A 23,086-nucleotide genomic window follows, 5' to 3' on the forward strand; every position below is an offset into this window, starting at 1 on the left:
CTCCGCGTCTTACTCTTCCGCCATCTTGAAGCTCCTCCTCCTGATTCATCTTTGTAGTCTTGCTCCTCTCCATTCTGCTCAATAAATATTTGTTGAATGAATGATTGCTTTCTGGACCAAGCCTCCCTGTTTACTAAGAGGAAAGCTGTGAACATCTGTTGTGTTGCCTGTTGAGCATCCCTTCCCTCTTTCTATTAACAGTATCCTTCCTTCCTTGAGAGCCTGCAGCTCTTCCATTCCCACCAGCTGGAGTCCTCTCCCCACCCCCACCCCAGGCTCCTGCTGCGGCTCCTCTGTGAGCTGCCCAGGGGTCTTCCATTAACACTTCTTTTCTTGACTAAGTTGGCTGGAATTTATGGGTCAGAGAGACCACATGAAATATAACTTTATTTTAGGACAATATTGAAGAGTTAGTCCCTTGCAATACTTTCAACAATTCCCTTTAAATAAGGCTTACTCTTCTTAGGTAAAAAAATCTGTTGCTCAGACTTCTGACCACAGTCCTGCTCCGCTCCAAGATGGCTCTCAGGTGAGTGGGTTGTGGCTTACTCTGTCCTCTTTGCAGGTAGAAGGAAAGGGTTCTTTGGGTTCACGTGATATTCTCTGGCCTCCCTGGTCTCCACAGCAGCATCTCTTGTTTCCATGACAGTGTTCCTTGCCCACTAGAGGGATGCTTGCCCTGCTGGCATCTGTGTCTGAAGCCAAAGCTGGCATTGCTTGTAATCTGGTTTTGCAAGGCTTGGCAGAGGCTGCAGTACTTCCTAGTTGCCACACTCACCTCATCACTGATGGCTCTAAAACCTTCGCATATCCTCCATTGGCTTCTGGTTGGGGTGAGATCGGATGTGGGGTGGGGTTCATCTTTCTCTGCTGAATCACCCCTGACCACAGTTGGTTGGAAAGCAGGCTCTCAGACTCAGCTACCTCCTGCTTCCCCATTTCAGGGTTCAGTGGAAGCTCCTGTGTTCCAACAAATCCCATGGGAAGAGAGAGCAGCTAGAGAGAGGCTGTAGCATTGAGCTTCTTTCACGTGGCCAATCCCCAAATTCTTATGGACATGTCAGGGAACCTGGCCCACCAGGCAACCTCCTCCCAGGGTCCCAAATAGGGAGTGGGCCAGGAACCCTCTGCCCTAATTATTCTCTTCAACTTGTCAGGGTTGCAGCCCGGGCAGAGGAATGGAGCACAGTTTGTCTACCTCTCCAACTCTGTTTCTTCTCTTCTGCCTTCAGCCCACCCTCTGTCTTCAGTATAACCTTGGATTATAAAGGATGGGCTTCACTTTTGCTTCTATCTTATATCCTGTCTTTTCTGCTTGTAGTTTTATGGCTATCTTATTTACACCATGGGAAAAATTCTATATCAAGCTGACATGTGAAATGGGGACAGGGGCTTCCCTGGTGGTATAGTGGTTAAGAATTGCCTGCTAACGCAGGGGACACAGGTTTGAGCCCTGGCCCGGGAAGATCTCACATGCTGCAGAGCAACTAAGCCCATGTGCCACAACTACTGAGCCTATGCTCTAGAGCCCACAACTATTTAGCCTGCATGCCACAACTACTGAAGCCTGCGTGTCTAGAGCCCGTGCTCCGCAACAAGAGAAGCCACCGCAGCGAGAAGCCTGCACACCTCAACGAAGAGTAGCTCCCGCTCACTGCAACTAGAGAAAGCCTGCGTGTAGCAACGAAGACCCAATGCAGCCAAAAATAAATACATAAAAGAAATTTATATAAAAGAAAGGGAACAAAATAAATTTAGACTTTATTGCCTTGCCTTATAATGTCAGCAGCTGACTGTTACCTTTCTCTGCATTCCTTCTTTAAGGATTCAATTTTCCCTCTGTCTACCCCACCCCTCACCAGCTGCCAAGAAAGGTGAGTAACTTGGCTGACTGTGGAGAAAATCGGGTCATGTGCATGTAAATCTATGTTTGTATTTCTCAGATTATTTCCTTTATACCTTTGACTAAAGAATCCTAGCTGATATAAGCAGCGTGATACACCATTCACAATTTGCCTGTGGATAATTTAATCTTTCCTTTTTGCTAAGGCCTTTCCAAGAATTACCCCAAAGAGAGTTGATCAAGAGTATGAGAAACAGATGGGACCATCACACTGGGAGCAGGAGACTCAAGTCAGGTTTGGTGAGCAGAAGCTAATCCCTTCTGATTCCATGAAGTGATGCAAAACACCCTGGAACCCAGATGCCAACTGTGGAGACTGTGGGAAGCAGGGGCAAGAGATCTGACAATTCTAAACAACTGGATAAATCACTGCATTTGACTGAGCTTAAACATGATTAGGATGTGAGGCAAGTTGAGGGCTCAGAGTTAATACATTAAAATGGTAATAGATAAGCAAAGAAAGAAACAATCTGAATCCTCACATTTTTGACTGTGAAAATTATATCTCTCATATGAGGTTGGATTTGTTGCCCTTTCAATCAGTTACTCACTATGTTTCCATGCTTTGGATGTGTGAAATACTGGAAGAATTATAATGAAGATGTTTATCATCAAGTTTGGGAAGAAGTAGGAGCCTAAGGTAATTAAGAGACTATTAAAAGCCAAAATGTGAAAGATCTGAAGGTTCTTTAGGACTTCCCCCAAGCAGAGGGTCCCACCCTGGATCAGTTAGTCCAAATGAAATAAAGATAGGAAAAATGACTGGCATTGGGTTTCCCACTGTGGGGGTAGGAGGTTACAGACAAGCAAGGGGAGGAGGCTAGAATGATCTATGTGGTAATGGATTAGAGTGGAGACATCAGTATGAACTCATGTTTAGCTTAATATAGAGGTGATTACATTTAGAAACATTTTAGGTATGTATATTATACAAGTTAATACATATACATTTATGTCCTTGTTCTGGCAGCCTGGGAAATGACACCTCAGTAGCCATGAGAGCATCTAACCCCTAGATCTCAGGTTTCTTTCCCCCACCTTCAATATATGCTTATTTATGAAATTAAGAGCAAAATATGTACACACACAAAACACTCAGAGACACCAAAGGACCCTAAGGCCTCAGATTAAATACACCCCCAACCGCAAGCAGGGGTTCATAAAAACAGTAAGCCAGACGCCCTCCCCCTCCCATATTCAGAACTGATTCACGCGGGAGAAGGCAGATGAGGGCAGGGAAGAGGGAAGGCGAGAATCCGCCAACGGGCAGAAGAAAGCCACACCCCTTGCAGCATTCACCCCAAACTTTTCCTATAAAAATTTTCCCCAAAAAACCATCAGGGAGTTTGGGGTTTCTGAGCACGAGCCATCCTGTATCCTTGCTTGGCTCTGCAATAAACCAGAGTCTGCTCCAAACTCTGACGTTTCGGTTTCTTTGATCTGATTGTGCAGCAGGCACGCGGAATACTCCACAGAGGCCACGAGCAGAGCCGCCGCGAGGCCCAAAGGCGGGGGCAGAGGAGAGGCCTTCCCCAGGCTGCCCTGGCTCCGGCTCCCCCCTCCCCCCACCAACACTGCCTCAGACACAAAGCCGGTACTAGGCCTCACAGTGTTTCCTCACCTCTCCAGGTCCCAGCCAGTGGCCTGGGGGCTTTGGCAGACCCTGGTGATGCCCCCGAGGCTCCCTGAGGCTTCCTCTCTCCGATGGCTCAGCGCTTCTCTCACCTTTCACTCCTGACGCCTTTCTCGCCAGTACCTTGAGCTTAGGCCTAGAAACCACCCCCTGCCACTCTCGGATCCTCACCAGGCGCCGGCAACACCTCCTGGCGAGATCTCAGTTCCTAATACCATTCTCCGGTGAAAGGAACCAGGGTGCCTTGGAGAAATGGCTCCTTCTAGGATTCAGGCAGGAAATCTACAAAATGAGCCTGAATCTCTTGTAGAGCCAGAAAGTAAGAAAGTGCTCAAAAAACATCCACAATGACGTGGGTATGCCAGAGGAACGCAGGAGCCAAATGAACACGCTCCCAAGGGCCGAACCTGAAGCAATCTGAGTAACAAAACCAAGTGTTATTGGATTATAACCCAAAATTTAGAATATCTACTAGTCCCTGCTGATAGAAACAAATTATTGAATAAATAAACGGGGGAGAATAGACAAATCTCCTGTGCTCCTTAGCCCTCAAGGACTTGAAGCATAACTCCCTTCTAATTAAGGGCAGGCTGTGTCCAGTGACTTCCTTCCAAAGAATGCAGCATGAAAAGGGGGATGAAAGTAACTTCACAGCAGAAAAACTTGAAAAAGCCTACCTCAGCCAGGTGGACAAGGTCAACATCAACAGTGATTAAGTCATGCACCCTTAATCCGCTGTAATGAGAATGGCTCTTCAGCTCTGTGAGCATCCTTCCAAAAACTCATAATCCCAGTCGAATCATGAGAAAACATCAGATGAATCCCAAGTGAGGGACATTCTATAAAATACCTGATCACTCCTCAAAATGGTCACAAAAACAAGATAAGTCTGAGGAACTGTCACAGCCAAGAAGACAGGAGACACGATGATGAAATGTTAATATGGTGTCCTGGATGGAATCCAGGAAGAGAAAAAGGTAAAAACTAAGGCAATCTGAATACAGTACGGTCTTCAGTTAACAACATATCAACATCAGCCCATTGATTGTGACAAGTAGTTATGGGCTGCACCCTGCAGGCCTACACGGCCTGCACTTGCCCAGCTTTAAGACCAAAGAAAGAGCCCAGAGTCAGCAACAGAGATATCAATGGTTAATGGATAGGGTGCTTACCTGCCCGGAGAAAGGCCCTGGAGTGACACCCAACTGTGTGCAGCTATCAGCGGGGAGGACATGGCGGCAGGCTTTGCTCCTGGGGGTGGGGGAAGGGGAGGTTGCCAGTTATAGGTTGGCTCATTAGTTACCAGGGAAACTAGCAGAGGGGCATGCCCCTCACCTCCCCTTTGATAAGAACAAGCATCAGCTGAGGCAGGGGCAAGCTTGTAGCAAGGTGAGTCAGGTGCATAGGCTGTAGGTGAAGCAGGGACTGGTGAAGCAGGGAATGGACAGAGAGCAAGCAAACAGCCATCCTGAGTGGCCTGACCATAGAGTAGTTAATAGAGGGAATTGGCTGGAGAGTATATGGGAATTCTCTGTACTATATTTGGAATTTTCCTGTAAATCTAAAACTATTCTAAAATAAAGAGTTTATTTTAAAGTGACTGGCATTGCAACATGTGGCAGGGTGGGAAAAAATTACTGCTAAACTGGAATAACTTTTTGTCTTTCTCATGTGATAACCAAGGATGTTTCTTTGCCTTTTGACAGTGACTCATTCCGAGCTTGGAGCTCAGGGGCCGGTGACCCAGGTAGGAAGCAGATGGCTGTCTGCTTGTCCATCAGGCCAGCCTTCTGGGCCTTTACTTGGTAATCACTGCTTCAAAGCAGATCCTTAATTAACATTAATGAAGCTTGTCTGGTGTAGCAGTAAAGGACACTGAATGAGGGAGGCTAAAGCCTGAGCTCGAGACCCAGCTCTGCCACCAGCCGTGCGACTGGTGGGGGAGTCTCTTCTTCCTGCAACCCTGATTTATTCGCCTCTAAGATGGAGAAGCAAATGGCCTTGTCTCTTTCACAGGGTATGAGGACTAATGAATAAACAGACTCTCAAACGTCTAACAGCGTCAAATTTCTATCAGTAGGATTTGCCGATAGCACAGGGTGATACTTGGCCACATCATTGTTGGGGGAACCACTGACTGAAACCGCCCCCCACTAGCCAGGCAAGATGGTAACCACTTGCATGAGTTATGTTACAACAGGGGGTCCTGGTAAGGAACGCGGAACTAACAAGTAACCACCGACCGGAAGAATGAGGGAAAGGTCAAAAGGAGAGAGGAGGGCTTCCCTGGTGGCGCAGTGGTTGAGAGTCCGCCTGCTGATGCAGGGGACGCGGGTTCGCGCTCCAGTCCGGGGGAATCCCGCATGCCGCGGGGCGGCTGGGCCCGTGAGCCATGGCCGCTGAGCCTGCCCGTCCGGAGCCTGTGCTCCGCAACGGGAGAGGCCACAACAGTGAGAGGCCCGCGTACCGCAAAAAAAAAAAAAAAAAAAAACAAGGAGAGAGGAGATGCCAGTCCATATGTTCTACCAACCTCCCAGAATCCTTCTCTCTGGAATACATCTTAGCTGAGTGATGCGTGTGCCACCAGGAAGGGCCCTGAGTCAGAACGATTGGCCAGAGACAACCCGGAAACTAACCCGACAACCCGGAAACTAACCCGATTCCCATAAAACCCGAGATTGCGAGCCACGTGGCAGAGCAGTTCACCTGGGCTCCCTTACTCTCCTGCTCTTCACCCAGCTGCCCCTTCTCAATAAAGTCTCTTGCTTTGTCAGCATGTTTGTCTCCTCGGACAATTCATTTCTGAGTGTTAGACAAGAGCCCACTCTCAGGCCCTGGAAGGGGTCACCCTTCCTGCAACATCATAAGGGAGATTCAGCAATGAACAGTGAGGCCAAACAAACTGCAACGTCGGAGTTTGGAGCAGAGAAGTGTTTATGGGATGGCAAAGCAAAGAGAACAGGTGGCTCCTGCTCAAAACCCCCAGAACTCCCTGATGGTTTTCAGGGAGAAATTTTTATAGGCAAAATTTGGGGTGGGGGCTGCAGGATGTGTGACTTTCTTCTGATTGGTCAGTGGTGAGGTAATAAGGTGGTGCTCCAGGAATCTTGTGCTCAGCCTGAAGTTACCATCCTCTACCTGGTTGGGGGTCTTCGTTCTTCCAGAAGAACTCAAAGATATTGTTACATATATCCCTTGAGGAGGCACCAGGATCCTGCTTTAATTGCTGCACTATGGTTTCTTGACCATTCCTCCTTGGTTTCTGCATTCCCTATTGCCCTGATTAGTAGCTGTCTGGATCTGCCCTTTGGAACTCAGGGAAGGTCTAGGAGGCTGAAGGCTTCATCCTGCAAGTAAGAAATGGAGAACCTGGAAAGGCTTTTGTGCCCAGGAGGGCCCCAAAAGGTGCTGCTTGGTTTCACTTGCAGCTATGAGAAACAAGCATTCTGATTCGAATTTCTGGGTGTTTGTATCCTGTGGTAACATTAAAATAATCATGCAAATCTGAAAAAAAAAAGAAGGTAATAGCAGAAACAGGACTTATTTATCTCATAGGTTTAGGCTGCATATTTACTCTTTTTTTTTTTAAAAAAAGTTGAGTTTAACTTGCTTTTAGTTTTTATAGAATATTTTTCTTTTTTTTTAGAATATTTTTGATTTAAGTCTCCAGGTCAGGAAACTACCACTTCCAAGGGAATAAAACCTTGCATGTGGTTCTAAGGAAAGTGTTTTAATGCCCCAAGTTGTAGTAACAGAAAAGAAGGCCTCATTGCACCATTTTACTTTGCAGCAGGTCTTTGATGCCTCAAATACTCAGTGTTACAAAGAAAACGGAAGCTCTCCAGCTCTACAGATTTTCCTAATGAGCGCGGGGATTGTCCTATGTCTTGACTACTTGTCCAAGTTGTTTCTTGCTTCCCGAAATTTTTGCCACCTATTAGGTATACCAGTTCTGGAATACCAACCTCCATATCTCACACTAATCTTACCTGCCCCTCGTCTCCCACCTGGCCAGCTAGCCTGTGCTAATTGTCATCTTAACTGGATATAGGTAAGCCAATCAGGTGGCCAATGTGATTGGATGGGGAGGTGTTTTGTGTGCATCTCAGCCTGTGGATAGTGATACTGTTAGCTCGAAATGCCTCTGGGCACTCACCTGGGCTCACAGGGAGCCCCTACAGATGTCTTCCTTTCCAGAGCCAATGCTGCGATTGGACTGGCCCTTGTGGCTTTTACTGTGATTGGAAAACACCCTTAGCAATAACCCCTTTGAAAGGACAAGATTTCTTACAGATCCTGGAAAACACGTGGCATGCCTGGGGCCACACAGAGAGGCTGTGGATGTGGGGTGTGGCGATGGGGAGAGGGAGAGAGCCGGCGGGGGGGGGTGGGGGAGGGGGGCAGAGAGTGAGAACCTGGCGTTCTGCTTTTATTGGAGTCGAGGGTGGGAGAGCTAGTGTTCCACAGGTTCACTCTTTATTGGTGAAATTTAATACCTAAGAGCCCGAATTAAAGTGAGGAAAGAGAAAAACAAGCAGTCAAAGGGTTAGTTATCAGAGTCAGCCAGAGAAGTCTAAAACGAAGGAAACTTCAGGGGTAGGCGGCCTGGCTCTTCCTCTAGTTGAGTCGCTGGCAGTGTGTTTATTGGAGATAGCTGGATGCCTGGGTAATCAAAAGCTTAATGTTAGGCACTTGCATTACAATTAAAAAAAAAACTCTCAGGGTTTACACCACAGGATGAAATATCTGGGGGTTGACAGATTCAGGAATGCTAGTGAAGAGACTCAGTTTTTTTTTTTTTTTTTTGCAGTATGCAGGCTTCTCACTGTTGTGGCCTCTCCCGTTGCGGAGCAAAGGCTCTGGACGTGCAGGCTCAGCGGCCATGGCTCACGGGCCCAGCTGCTCCGCGGCATGTGGGATCCTCCCGGACCGGGGCACGAACCCGTGTCCCCTGCATCGGCAGGCGGACTCTCAACCACTGTGCCACCAGGGAAGCCCGAAGAGACTCAATTTTGACATAAAGGTTCTTCCCAGGGTGTGAGCAACAAGGGCAAATCGTGAGCAGGTGTACGTTTGACTCCTAGATGTCAAGGTCCCTCTCCCAAAGTCTTTATGCACTCACTGGTCTGTTTTAGAGCTTCTGTGTTTTAATTCTCTCTCCTTCTCTTTTTAAAAATGCCTCTGCTCCCAGGCCTGCATTCCTTTAGAAGACAGGTTGTGCCCTGTGCATTTGTTTTTTATTTCATTGTCTAGAGCCTGGCTCCAAGCAGGTGGTTACTGTTTGCTGACCAAATGTGTAAGGAATGACGGCAAGATAAATAACTAATAAAAAATGCCAGCTTCTTTGCAAACATTTTTCTTGTGGGGCATTTTAAATTAAGCAACTGCTAGCTCTTCCTTGCCTGAAATGTTCACTTAAATACTCCAAATTTTAATGTTGACTGACCCTAGGTTTAAAACATGGCCTATATTCTTATTACTTTATACCCTGAAGAATTTCAGGTAGTCAGAATCAAACCACCAGTTGTTAAGGAAAAGGACTGTGGATTTGAAGCCAGATTTGGTGGCTGTAGTCAATTAGAATGAGTAATATTATAAAAAGAAATTGGCTTGGAAAGACCAAAGGGAGAGATTTCCTTCACTGGGGGGTTATTCATACCAGAGCTGCTAGATGAGGGAGCACGTCGCACACAGTATTTCTGCTGAAAGCTTACTACTAAGACTAGTAAAGAAACAGGAGTGGCCCATGAAAAATCAAACAATCCAATTAGCATCTGTGGGGAAGGGGACTCTTCCTCCCTCCCCCACCAAGCCCTCTGGTGCCTTTTGGCTTGTTGAATTGAATAATTAAAAGGACATAAGGCAGATTAACAGGATAAAATCAAATTGTATCACCTACACATGGGGAATTCACATAAGCATGAAGGATACCAAAGACAGTAAGGCAAGACAAAGCATATATGTCATTTTGGACTTAAGGAGAAGGATATAGGAGTCTGGGACTTCAAAGGGAAGCCCATACAATGTTGTTTTAAAATTTTTTAAATTAATTTTTATTGGAGGATAGTTGTTTTACCTAGAATCTTGAAAATAATCCAATAAAAGACTGAAAAATTAAATTCAAGATTTAGATTTCTCTCATGAAGGATGTGGACCAGGGTTTTGGACACGGAAAAGGTGTATGTTCACATTTGGAAAAAGCCATCAGTTCTTCAGTTTCTTTACTCTGATTTAGGCCTTGACTTAGATAGTGGTCATTTTTTAGTAGGTTTAGGTGGATGTTTCCAATTTCATTCCCTGTCTCAGTTGGGTGAAGAGGGTCTATGCATTGGTTTGTGTGGCTCTGAAAGTAGGACCAGTGAGGAAAAGCTAGGAGGTGGCAGAGAAAAGGACTTAGTGGTTTGCGTTCTCCGCGGTGGCACCCCATCTTCAGCAGGAGAGGAGGCCCCTGGGAGCTGGCTGAGTGTGGGTCATGGCACTGTTTCTCAAAGTGTGACTGTGACTGACAGGAAGGAATACATTTTACACCTGACACAACATGAAACAATATTCATCCTTACTACACGTGTGGCACTCTATAGAGTTTCTATTTCATTGAAAAAAAGTGCTGGTTTATGACCCACTGGTGGGTGGTCAGTAGCAGTGTGAAAAATGAGACTGAATTAGAGCCTGGTGACTCCAGTGTCAATATCACCTGGGAGCTTGTTAGAATCTGCATCTAAGGCGATCTTACAGTGAAAGAGGAATCAAAGGTAACCACCGTGATTCAACCCTATTTGTATTCCAGCACGCGGGAGTAAAGGGGATGGAGAGTGCAGGCACTTTTCACCGGTAGCTGACATCGTGGGAAAGCAGTGCTGAGTCAGGCATGGATTCCGTGTCTCTCAAGCGGGCTACAGTAGAGTAAACGTTTTGACCTCAGGTCCAGCTGTGCCTGAGGGACCCCTGGGAGGTGAGAGAAAACGGCCCTGTGTCACATGGCAGGTGGCCAGGGGCTGGGCACTAAGCCCATCCCATAAATCAAGTTATCTGTTATTTCCCTTTTGTTATAGCCAATCTTTAGCAAAGTTTGCCTAAGTATTCCAGCTTTGTCCCAACTGTGCCAAGGGGGATTAGGGACAAGGTCTGGACTTGACAATTGGCTGTAACATTGGAAGGGGGAAAGGATCAGTTTCATGACTGCAGTAGTGCCTCCTGAGATGTCCCTAAGGGAAAGGTGAGTCACAGAGGACCACGACTGGGGTTATGAGACCCAGCGGCCCTGGGGCGTAGAAGACATTGTCCCCTGACAACTTCAGAGACTCTGGGTCTGGTTTGTGCCGAGAAAGCTGGTGACCCCTCTAAAATGTTCCTTATGTTTGTGCCCCACTGAGGCTTTGAAATTCTGTCGCTGGATGTTTAGTCTCAGAGTATCTACAAAACGTCCATGGTTGCATAGCTAGGCCCTCTTAGGTTCAAAGATGTGCAGTCTTTTCTAACTTTTGAGACTTCCAGAATGATCGTGTTTTAAAAATAGTTACAAAGGAACGAAATAGGACCCAAAGAAAAGTGAAAAGCTCTTCTAGCCTTTTTCCCCCTTGAATAAACACACCCATTATTGAGAGAAACTGGCTTTTTGTGTAGTGTTACCACTAATATTACACCTGATGAGACTGTGCAAATGTTAAAAATTGAGTAATTGTTGGAATGTGAGGCCTGCATTGGGCTTGCAGCCTCAGTCAATGTCTTCTGCTGCCTCTGATCTGCTCGGCTCACTGCCGCCAAGGACCATGGACAGAGGCGGGGCACCTGGTGGAGACTCCTGCCGGCACACTGTGCTGGCCAGGGCCATATGACCAAGTCTGGCTTCCCCAGTGGCTAATCCAGTTATGTGATAGTTTATCGTGAAGCAAAATGTACTTCAAAGTGATCACTTCAATGGTGAAATTTCAACCCTTCCAGGGGAGGAATTTGTTTTGGCCCCCCAGCTGTCAGACCTGTGCTGTCCGAATGTCTACATGCCAAGGAATATGTTTAACCTGGAGGGAAGAATCATCTGGCAGATTCAGGTTCTCAAGCCTGACATTTTTGGTATGCTCAGCTCTTTGGAGCTGGTATGTTTTTTGGCCCCACTACATATGGAAAATTGACACCTTCTTTCCCATTTATGCCTTTCTTGGCATCATTAGTATCAGACAAGAAAAAATTATTTCTCTCTATTCTTAGGACCTTCTGGAATCTCACAATTTTGAAACTGGAGAATTGATTTTTTTTTGAGGTAGATGTGAGGGTCTTTAAAAAACCTATCATTGGGGCTTCCCTGGTGGTGCAGTGGTTAAGAATCTGCCTGCCAATGCAGGGGATATGGGTTCGATCCCTGGTCCGGGATGATCCCACATGCCGTGGAGCAACTAAGCCCGTGCACCACAACTACTGAGCCTGGGCTCTAGAGCCCACGAACCACAGCTACTGAGCCCGCGTGCCACAACTACTGAGCCCGCACGCCTAGAGCCTGTGCTCCACAACAACGGAAGCCACCGCAATGAGAAGCCCGAGCACTGCAGTGAAGAATAGCCCTCACTTGCTGCAACTAGAGAAAGCCCGCGCGCAGCAACGAAGACCCAACGGAGCCAAAAATAAATAAATAAAATAAATTACCCCCCCCAAACCTATCATTTAATACCTTGTTCACCCTTGGCAAAATCCTGATTAAAAGCAGGCAAGATGGCAATCGAATATTCAAAAATATTCAAAAGCAGCACTTTCAGCTGCTCTAGGCAGTGCCAATATTTCTCAGAGCGAATCTACTCTAACTACACTTTAGTTCTAAAATCAGACAAGTCTGATAAAAATAGAAATGAATGATTCTATTCTTCGTGAAATAAGACAAATTATGCTTTGGGAGAAAATAATTTGCTATAAAGTATAAAATGTTTTAATATTTATATCTTATAATAAAACCATGACATGTTTATAAACACTCTATCAAGCATTTTTACAATGGGGCCACCGCTGACAACTGGAAACGCAATAAATATGCAAAGACACACTGAGTATGAAATATACATCTTGATTTTATAATCGTGTGTGCTTTATTTTTTACACAAATGGAATGGAAGTGTCGAATATTTACACTTAACAGGAGTGTAAGCTGTGCAGTGTCTCTGTAAACTCCAGCCCAGGCAAGGAGTATGTTTCCCTCCCTCCCATCCGGCACTACAGCTCAATGGAGAAGCATCCTGTCAGAGAGAAGCACAAAACTGTCATATCGAAATCTCACGCATACAGCCTGGTGCACTCAGAAGTTAAGACACATTTAGGAAACACAGATTCAAAAAGGAGAGAAGAAAAGTTTGCCATCTCATTGGGAGTCAACCTTGTCATTTGGTAGTCTGTCCTCCTGAGTTGCTAGGGAGCTTCTGTAGTCTATCTTTTAGATGATCTTTGTCTAAATCATTCACCTTAGTTTATCCTCAGCTGCTACAAGAAACTGCACAGCTGTACAAGAAATGATTTCCGAAGCACAGTTTTCAGTGAGGAAGGATATTTACAGACTAAAGTGTGTGTGTGGGTTTCCATCCACATTCATTTGTACCCAATGTAGTATGTGTATACATGATAGACATACCACATATACCATACGTACAGAGAAGTAAAATGTATATCCACAGAATTCTGTAGGGAGTCCTCTTTCAAATCAGTTGTCATGGGAGGTACTCCACATACTCTAAGGGAAATGTCCCCTTTTGTCCTCTTTAGGAGCGACAGATTACTATGATAAACTTAGGAAGTAGCCTGAGTCTTTGACTTAAATATTTTTGTAGGAATTTAGGCAGGACCAAGACAGGAAAAAAGAGATGTAATTTCACCAGCAAGTCCATTCAATCTCACCAGAGCAATCACCAGCTGAAAAGCAGAGGGAGCTTCACATGAAAATAGGAAAAAGAAAGCTTATGAATGGAGAAAAAGTCTCTCTCCAAACCAAGGTGATGGCATGGCTTCCATGAGAAGGAAGAGGTTTGGTGTCAGAATAATTGCTGGGGCCAGAGTCTGCCTTTATTGAAAGGAAGTGTCCTCAGAGCCGTGGGATGGTGCTGGGAGCTGGCTCACTTTGGACCAGGCTTCAGGCAGAGGCACCCAGGTGCCGGCAGGGCCCAGAGCACGTGCATCATCACTGCCAGGGCAGCGGTGCAGGCTGGCTCAGTGAGGTGTGATGGAGCTGGCTCCAGTGCAGGACCTCATTCAGGCTCAGCTTTGCCTTCTGGGCTGCCTGGGTGAGACGGCGACCCAAAGAATTTGTGTCGTTAGTCCAGTGTATGGACTTGCTGTCTGAATCAGCCATGAGCCCTTTTAGGACGGAAATACTAAGGAGTGGGTTATGGGAGAGGAGATGATCAGAGATGTGAGAAGAGAAAGGACAGGAAAGGTGGAGGAAGAGGAAGAGGAAGGGGAGAGACTGAGAGTAAAGGAGAGATAGACAAAGAGACTGGGGATCAAAGGGGAGGGAGAAAAGAAGGAATGCGGGAGAAAGCCAACAACTCAGAGAAGACGGGAAGGAAGGATAAAAGGAGAGGTACACAGAAGAGAGCTGGAATGAGACAGAACTAGGAGGGGAAGAGCAGAGGGAAAGAATGAGGAGAAAAAAGAGGCAAGAGCCATAGGAGCGGGGAGCTTTTCCCTGGCTCGGAGTCCTGAAGGGCTGGCAGTAGGCTCTAAGACAGCTCAGAGGCACCTGAGTGCAGGCTTCGTAAAGATGGGCGCACTCAACAGAGCGAACCCAAAAGCTTGGAGCCGGGAGAAAAAGCCTGCAAAGAAGTGGCCAACAAATTCTGTGGGAGGAGAGCAGAAAAACAAATGCCCCTGCAATCAGCTGACAAATGGGATTTTGATTTTGGTAAAGCTGAGACCCCCGTGGTGCTACACATTGTACCAGAGCATGAAAAATAGCACCAGTGAGACGATCTGGCACTTTTCCGAAAGGGCCCAGCATGTGAAGGTGACGTCGCGCCCCCAGCAAGCCTTCAGATTGGAGAGAGCTCTCGACAAAGTTTGCAGTGTTAGCACCAGTCTGGCCCCAGGCTCCAAGTGCATTTGCACCAGTTGTAATCTGGGTAACTTTCATGCCATTTCCACACAAGTCGTCAGATTTGCTGCAAAACACACTGGTTCACTGGAGCCGTAGAGACCTCAACATTGGGAAGCGCAAGACAACACAACAAATGGAGGTGTAAATTCTACAGGAAAAGACCCTCTCTCACCAATTGGCTTGGTGATTCTTCAAGCAAATATATATGTATGTATATATTTATATAAATCTACATAAAAAAATCAGTGCAAATGCCAATTCTAATCAGAAGCATCTACACTAGGAAAATAAATAATTATATTACTACAAAACCAAGGGTTGGTGGGTTCAATCTGATTGTACTCAGCCACAGCAATACTTAAGATTAAATGGAAAGCACATCACATGACCCATGGAAACATCTATTCATTAGTGACAGTCCTTTACATAAATGGTTGCATGCTTAGTTGAGAAACCAAAGAAGTCATCATGGCGGCCTAAAAGTCGAGCTGGGATCAGGAATGGCATTCTGGTGGCAGAAAACTTCTGGGAGTAAGACTGATGAAAGCAGGCCTTGACCTGAAACTGGCGAATTGCAGACATGGACACATTTTTGACATTTTGAGTGCTCCAAGGAAGTCTTGGGAAATTTAACTTTCATCAGAGGGAAAAATGCACTGCTAGCCCTTCCATTGGTAAAGGTAGCCTCAAGACTATAGGTAGATGCATGACTTTGCATTTTTGTGTTTGTTTTGGTGACTGCAGCCGGGCAGACAGTGGTAGTTTAGTGTAAGACGAATAATGCTTGCTTTTGGAAAGAGACCCTCATTCTGAGCTCTGATGTTCTTACTGTGAAGAAGCCCCATCACTGCTGATGGCTGTCTCTTGCTCTCCCATCGCAGCCTGCATGCTGGTTTGCTGCACAGTGTGGCAGAATCCCTGCCAGGTCTGATGTACCCCAGAGATAAGGCGATGGGGCTTAGTTTGGGCATGTATACAACCCAGAGTTGAGTAGTTATTGAGATCACTGAAAAGTCTCTCTCTAAACGCCCTGGGCACAAGCAATGCTGATGTCACCAATGGCTCTAAAGTGGGATATAGGCTTCGGGAGGTTTCTTTTTGTAAATCATCATTATTATAATTGCTAAAAAATAAACTTGGTCCAGGCGCATCCCCCAAGAAAGGCAGTTCAGTTGGTTGAGCTCAAAGTCATTAATGGTCTTTCCTGATGGTTCTATCTCTTTGTCCGGTACACAGAAAAAAAAGTCTGTACCCCTCACGCCCCCCCAACCAGATGCTTCCCTTCTCTCTCTCTTCCTCAGAGAAATAGTGCATTTTGGGGCAGATCTCTCCATGGCTCTATACCTTCTCTGGCTATTACAAAACCCTCAGTTACTTGTGAAACAGACAAAAAAAAAGTCCTAATTATTCATCATGGCCAAAATACTAAATGATCCTTTAAGAACTGTATGTAAGTTAACTAGGAACAACATTATTCAACTATTTGCATGGCAGGCCCAGGTTGTTTAACAAGAGAAAAGCAAAAGCAAAAACTTCCCTTTACATCATTTGCATGAGTTTGTCTCTGAAAGCCATCAGCTTAAAAAAATGCATTAACCAAATGTCCTCCAAAAATATTCATGAGGGTAACTCATTAAGGGATGTGCTCCATGGGAGTGTATCACTAACGTGGAAGGGAGATCATGGGAGGTAAGTGAGGGAGAAGTCTTTGTCAGGCTTCAGAAGGAACTCAGATGCTCTCAATGGATCATTGGCAACAAAAGGGAGAGTGCAGCTTTCTGGTGTTGAATTGGACCATCTGCAGATAGTGCATACATTTAGTCTTTCAATGAATTAATCTTTACAAAATATTTCACAAAACTTCTTTAACCTATAGAAATTCATTTCTATACATTTAATATATTTTTATTATATAAATTATTCTCATCTTTAGTGCCTTCTTTAAGTTTATAAATGGCAAAATAGACGATAAACAATCATAAAGCTAACCCCAGGTGGAATCCCCTCCTCTCAGTGAGGTCAGTCCTCCACACACTCGCAAATTTTATGAAATGCTTGTCTTTGCAGATGCCAGGAAAAGAAACTACACACTTATCCTTCCCTGATATTATGCCGTCTCCAAAGGGACTCCTTTCTTTTTTTCCCTTCGTTCTTTCTTTTGCTTGTTAAGAAATCAAAGGAGGTGCATAGTTATAAAATTCGAAGTGTACCAATTACAGATGTGGGTAATGGGAAGGTTGGTGAAGTTCAAGTGCTGGCAACTTTTCTTTAAAGCAAAAAACACAGGGAGCTCAGCAGCTAAATCAGCTCTGGACATCTGCTGGGTGAGGAGGCTGCCCATCTCTTGGGCACAAAGCCCGTCAGAGGTTCATCCCTACCCCTGGCACTCTGAGCAAAGCAAAGCCTTCCCGCGTACTGCACTGTCTTTTCTGTCCCACCCTTTGGCCCCTCCTTCTCCTTCATGGCTTCACACAGTTTGTGTTGTACATTCATAAGAATTCACATTGACTGCAAAAACATAAATGCAACAGAAACATAAAAGCCTCCAAGTAGTGTATTATATATATTTTGTTCTTCTAAATGCTCTTCTGTCATTGTTGGAGGTGCAGTGGCTAATTTATAACTTCTCCTTTGAGGGAATCCAGATGAAAGGCCCAGATTGCTCTTCAATAACAAGCTTGCATTGGTTATAGATATCTTCTAAGGTGTCACCTTGGACAATAGCTAGAACAAAAGCAAACACACTGGAGTTAGGAATCACTCACTGGCTGGTGAAGAACCACCATCAATCACGCAGCAGAAGCTCAGAGAGTGACAGACAAACTCATCAGGAAGCTTAATATTACTTTTTATTAGTAAGAAAAAGCAGAAATTCACTTAAGCAAAGTCACAACAATGATTTTAAAAAATCCTTACAAGGCACGTCCTAGATTGGTAATAAATGCACCATGGGCTTCCTACTTTCTACATGTCGCTCTGTAGTTCTGCATAATGAATCATTCATTTATTTAAATTTTATGGGTGTGTACTCTGGGCCAGGCACTGAGCTAGGCACTGATCAATTTTCAGATTGAGAGCTCCCTGTTATCAAAGAAAGCCAGACTTATATTCTCCGTACTGTACTTATTTTGTAAGGGGCAGAAATTCAAATATTTTAGACACAGAGGAAATAATAAAGATTTTAGAAGAATCTTTAGTTAATCTCCTCAACCCCCAAAACCTTTAAAAGAAAACCCCATTCATTCTCCAAGTAATCTGGTAAATCGAGATTTTACCTCACAGGGCTGTTTGTAGTGAGAATACCTTATGGGCAACTACTCGTAAAAAACATAAAAATAGGAGGAAACAAACAAACTGTGTATTACCTAAAACACCAAGTCACTTACAGTAGATTTAAATACATTTTATTATCTCCTTTGAACAGCAGCTATCTTGTAGACAGATACCCCAAACACATCAGTCCTATCCGTATGACACTAGGGCTTAAAAATAAACTGTGACCGATACATGGTTTAGATCTGCAAAAACAATCCTCAGAATGTATTGATTATGATATTTTATTCCTGAATATAAACCACTGGTCAAAATGTACATTGTTTTCATTTAAAAGAACATCTTGGATGTTCTTTTAGGATGAAACATAACTCATATCTTCGTTATTAACCAAAATTTTACTTAAGATTTACCCAATTCAACATATTTGCAAACTGCTAAGCCCATGGCATTTTCATATTCTGAGTGAGAGAAAAAAGAAAACACCAAACTTCATGCAAGGTAACTCAGGAGGAAAGTCCTTGTTTTTAAACCATCAGTGGTAAGGCAAATTCCATAAGTGTTTCATGAACGCATGTTAAGGATAAAGAACCCAGGACGTGATACCCAGGACAAAATATCCCCCCAAATTCATGTTTCCAAGGAAATATTTAAAAAGAAAAAAAAAGTTTTGCATTGAGACTTGACATGGAATTAATTGAAATACAGAAAGTGTTTCAACATTTTCTTCAAGTGCTGCTAATGGGGAGACAGACCCATAGGTCCCTGAAGCAAAGGACAGAGGCCCTGGGCTTGCTTCCCAAGAGTAACTGCTTTGGATGGTACACATTTTGAGCCTGAAAAGTTTCTTTTTCAAATTTTCTGATGATCTCAGGGAGAGAAGCTGAATGAGGTATTAATGCTTAAAATCTCCTTAATAGCAGGAGATAGCTCAGTGGCATCTGCCACTCACGGTTTCGGGTAGGGCCAGTGGGAACCTGGAAGCTGAATCCAGAGAAGAAAGAAACCAGAGTTTTGGATCAAATGGAAGTAGAAGGAAATAAGGGGTTTTTAGCAGGAAGGTCTTAGGGCCCAGGTACACCAGGCCCAGAGCCCTCTCTATACCAAATGTCAGACAATTTATCTCCTTTCTCACAGCACAAATGTAAATGAAGTTTTACCTGTAAAATATTCTCCAAATTCTTGTTCTAGCTTAATTGCACGGTCATAGGTTTTCTTGGCTTGTTCCTCTGTTAAACGCTTATTCATCTCCCTGGGAAAATGAGAGTTTGCTATTAGAACACAAAGGGAACATACCAAATCCTGAAACACTACAATGCATGGCGAAAATGAGTCCTGCAGGAAGCCTAGTGTAATCTTAGCAGCAGCAGTCTCCTATTCCTCTTTGCTGGAATATTTTCAGCCACTAAGACTCCCTCCCAGGGGGCTCACTCTCTCGGAGGGCAGTCTCTTGGTCCCACATGGGACTGAAGCAGGATCTGTTCCGTCATGATTTCCAGTCACTGGTTCTGTCCTCTGCAGCCCCACAGAGTAGGACTGAACTTCCTTCCTCCATGTCAGGCCCTTGGGTCTTTAAGTCAAGTGCTGATGTGTCTCTCGAGGTTTCCGCTCTTCCAGCAAAAACTGTCCTGCTTCCTTCATCTATTCTCTCATTGGATATAATTTCCAAATCCTAACTTCCTGGCCACCCTTCTTTCCTTAGACTTTGTTCTCATCTATCTCAACCTCTTTTAAACATGGGATGTAGAATTGAACGCAATCTTCTAGGGTGGCCAGAGGGAGGAGAGGAGAGGAGATGGAGAGAAGGGAAGACACATCACAGCCTTTCAGAGCTCATTATATCTAAGAGAACAAGACTTGACTGTTCTCAGGTCCTGACCTCGCAGAAAGCTTTGATCTCTCGACTCTCCCATCCTCCCCAAGGGCTGCTGTTCATCTTCAGTGTGGGCAGGAGACATGTGGAGTGGAGAAAGAGACAGTGCTTCCAACGAATTATAGAAAATGTGACAGGCCCCTCAGGCGTGTGTATCTTTCAGGCCGAAAAAGCATTCTGTAGCTTGCACGGCTCAACTTCTGCAAACAGTGAGGCATGTCTATAGCAACAAGAGCCCTGAACTTCCTCTGTTTTTATAATCAGTGGAATTTCAAGGAGCTGCTAAAGATGGCTTGAATTAAAGATACAGAGAGAAAGGAACAATCAAAAGCGCTGGGACCAAAATATTTTCAAACAGACTCTAAGCAAGTCATATCAGATAGTGAGCCAGAGAGAGGAGCTTGGCAAGAAGGAATCTCCGATGCTTATTTTGTTTATTTTTGTTCGGACAGAAGAACGGGCTGTAAAGGAATTACGCTGGGCATTCTCTGTCCTTCTTTCTGTTAGTCTGTCAGCCACTGGTGTATCATTAACTGTATGTTAGTGCTGCTTAATCAATCGTAAGATTATTTAAATCCAATCTAGTCTCAAGGACAAATTGAGGAGGGAGGAAAAGGGAGAATAACCTAATCTATTGATTCCCAACCAGTGTCAGCTTTATCCTCTCATGTCCTCTAGGTGTTAACATTTTTTGCCAACCAAAGTGTACTTATTAAGTAAGAATTATTTTATCTTCCCATTTTTCTTAATCAAAGACTGACAATCATTGCCTCTGATCATCATAAGAATACCAGTGTGACTGTACTGATAAAAGTTCAGCTAAGAGCAAAGACAGTTTGGTTGGTCCATCGGGAGGCATCGCAGGTACAGGTAGAATTTTGAAGGCATTGCTGCTTTCGCATGTCACTTTAGGATGCCAGATATCTGGGTTTTGAGCATGTAGTCTCAGGTTAATTCCTTTTTCAGAGCAAGTAACTGAGGTCAGAAGTAGTAAAGGAACTTGCCTAAGGTAAAAGAGTGAATTTGATGTAAGAACTCAAAGGTTTTTTTTTTTTTTTGAAACCAATTTTTAGTGAAATAGACTTTCCAGTATGCCAAGACTTTCTTTCAAAAGAGGCCCTTATTTAGAAAAACACAAAACAAAACTGAAGTCTGACACTAACACAGTTCTGGACTTGATGTTGATGGCTGCAATATACAGAAGTGGGAGTTTCCTGAAGTCTTGTTGTTGAAGTAAACTCATCTTCAACTGAGGGATGGTATCTATAATTCTCTTCCTAAACAGCACTAGCCCTAGAAGCTTTGAGTGGCTGTCACTCTTGGGTGGCAGGAGATGCTGGGCTAAACCAAGGTATCTTCTCACAGAAAGAAAGTGTTTTGCTCCAGATGTCACGAAATCATGTAGTTCTGGTTCTTCTTTGACTTCCCTGGTCCATACTAGTCTGTCTTCTCTGAATTCCCTTTGCGTTTATTGTAGCAATACTGAATTTAGGATTTTATCCTCTAATACATGAACTTGTTTTGTCTCCCTGCCCAATCTGCTAGTTCTTTGAGGGCGGAGACCATGGCTTCTTCACTAGCATGTGGCATGGAGCTGAGTCAACACTTAACTTACTGAATGAATAAGTGAACGAAGAAATGAAACAATGAATGACTGGAGAGCTAGACAAACATAATTATGATACAGTTGAAGACAGAACTAAACACAGGCCATCATGGGAGCAAGAAGGTAAAAGCAGATTGGGGTGGAAGTGTGGGGAGCCACAGGAAAGCTTCTTATCGCCATGGGATGGGGGTGGGGAATAGAAGTCACATGGCGGGTACAATGTAAAAAAACACCTGTTTCATATACGCCCTTGATTTTATGCTCCTCTGAAGAGTCAGCTACGTATGTGCTAATAAGTGCTGTGGTTTGATGCGGATGATGCACTTGAGAATGACGTGTGTGATGATCTATCAGTGCCTAAATGTGGCAGCTGCCATGCTTTTGCTCCAGGTGACCTAGCCTTCACCCCTCCCTGCGGAATGGGCAATTCATGCCAGCTTTGCTCCTCAAGTAAAACCCTCAGAAAAAGAGTGAGCTAGAAAGGAAGCGTCTAGCATTTCCTAATAAGATCACATTGGTTTGAATGTCACCGTTACGGCACTACACATATGGCTGCAGCAAATGATGTCAGAGTCACTGTCTCATTGTGGAGTCCAGCCTTCAGCAGGTTTGATTTTCCTTGATGATACATGGCCGTGACAGGGCCCTAAGGCAAAACTAAACAAGGCATCTCATAGTTGTGGAAAGCAGTAGACCTTCTCCTACTGAGAACATCCCCCAGTGTTGCCCTGAACCAAATGTGCAGCTGCGGTTTCTCCCTCAGGCCTCCCTTTCCCCGGAAGCCACTTATCCCATTGCATGTTTACGATGTGAAAACTTATTTTTCTATTTCTGAAACGGGCCTTTAAGATGCAGTTCCCAGGAGGTGGGGGCCATATTTCTATGCTTCTTATTAATGTTAGCAGTACTAATAACATTTACGAGGCCCTTCTCAGATTATAAATCACTTTTACTCAAGGAAATTTGCGGTTGCTTAATTCACTTTGCTCAATGCCCAACACAGTAGCTTACAAGAGGAGGAATTTAATATGTACCATTAGGGATAATACTATCAACAACCATTATTTTATCTTCAACACATATTTTTCCACAGTGCTAGCCGTGGGCAAAGCTCTTTATGATATATAAAGAGGTATTAGTACCTAATTAGTACCTAATTTAGGTATAAATACCTAAATTCATGGGGCAGAAGGTACTAAGAGTGACCTCCTGACTTTATTTTTTCATCCTGGTAAGAACTTTGTCCATCTTTTATTTATGGGAGTCTATTCTGCTTTTAAGATATATCTCTGGCAATTTCCCTAGAGATCGACTATGTATTTAACTTAATTCTCTTAGACTGCAATTCCAGCTACTGTCGCTTCTTCCTTCTAGAGAAGGTGCCAAATAATTGGTCGATATCCTCTACAAGTAACTGCTTTCTCCTCTGGGATGAATGATTTCATTTTCTTTGGTCTTTCCATAAACACTGTTTTCTAGTACTCTGTGGTTCACTTCTGAACCCTGCCAAATGCTCTAATGTCTTGAGGCCCAAATGGAGGCATATTTGGGCAAAGCTCTTACAATGGACACACTGGTGTCATCTCTTGTGGCCTCTTGGAAATGGCACTGTTTACATGGTTTGTAATGATAAAATAGTCTTATTCCTCTTACAATAAAGTAACTTGAAATCTTTTATAGTAATAATAGCTACCATTTAGTGAGTGCTTATTATATGCTAAAGACCATATGGA

At 44.3% G+C, this 23,086-nt stretch overlaps 1 protein-coding gene and 1 pseudogene across 3 annotated transcripts in view; both read right to left on the reverse strand.

Moving 5' to 3' along the window:
- Positions 1–12,511: 12,511 nt before the first annotated feature.
- On the reverse strand, positions 12,512–15,469 carry LOC132525323 (uncharacterized; annotated as a pseudogene).
- A 1,065-nt stretch (positions 15,470–16,534) lies between these two features.
- Positions 16,535–23,086, reverse strand: part of DLG2 (discs large MAGUK scaffold protein 2) — an 812,204-nt gene continuing 805,652 nt past the window's right edge. For all 3 annotated transcript variants that reach the window (XM_060157866.1, XM_060157868.1, XM_060157869.1), the window contains 2 exons: positions 19,035–19,126; positions 16,535–17,325 (listed from right to left, as the gene is read on the reverse strand). In XM_060157866.1, the coding sequence (XP_060013849.1) occupies positions 17,219–17,325; positions 19,035–19,126 (199 nt within the window). In that variant the 3' untranslated portion in view covers positions 16,535–17,218. The remainder of the gene's footprint in view (positions 17,326–19,034; positions 19,127–23,086) is intronic.

The sequence above is a fragment of the Lagenorhynchus albirostris genome, chromosome 9 (assembly GCF_949774975.1).
Source record: "Lagenorhynchus albirostris chromosome 9, mLagAlb1.1, whole genome shotgun sequence".
Classification (NCBI taxonomy): domain Eukaryota; kingdom Metazoa; phylum Chordata; class Mammalia; order Artiodactyla; family Delphinidae; genus Lagenorhynchus; species Lagenorhynchus albirostris.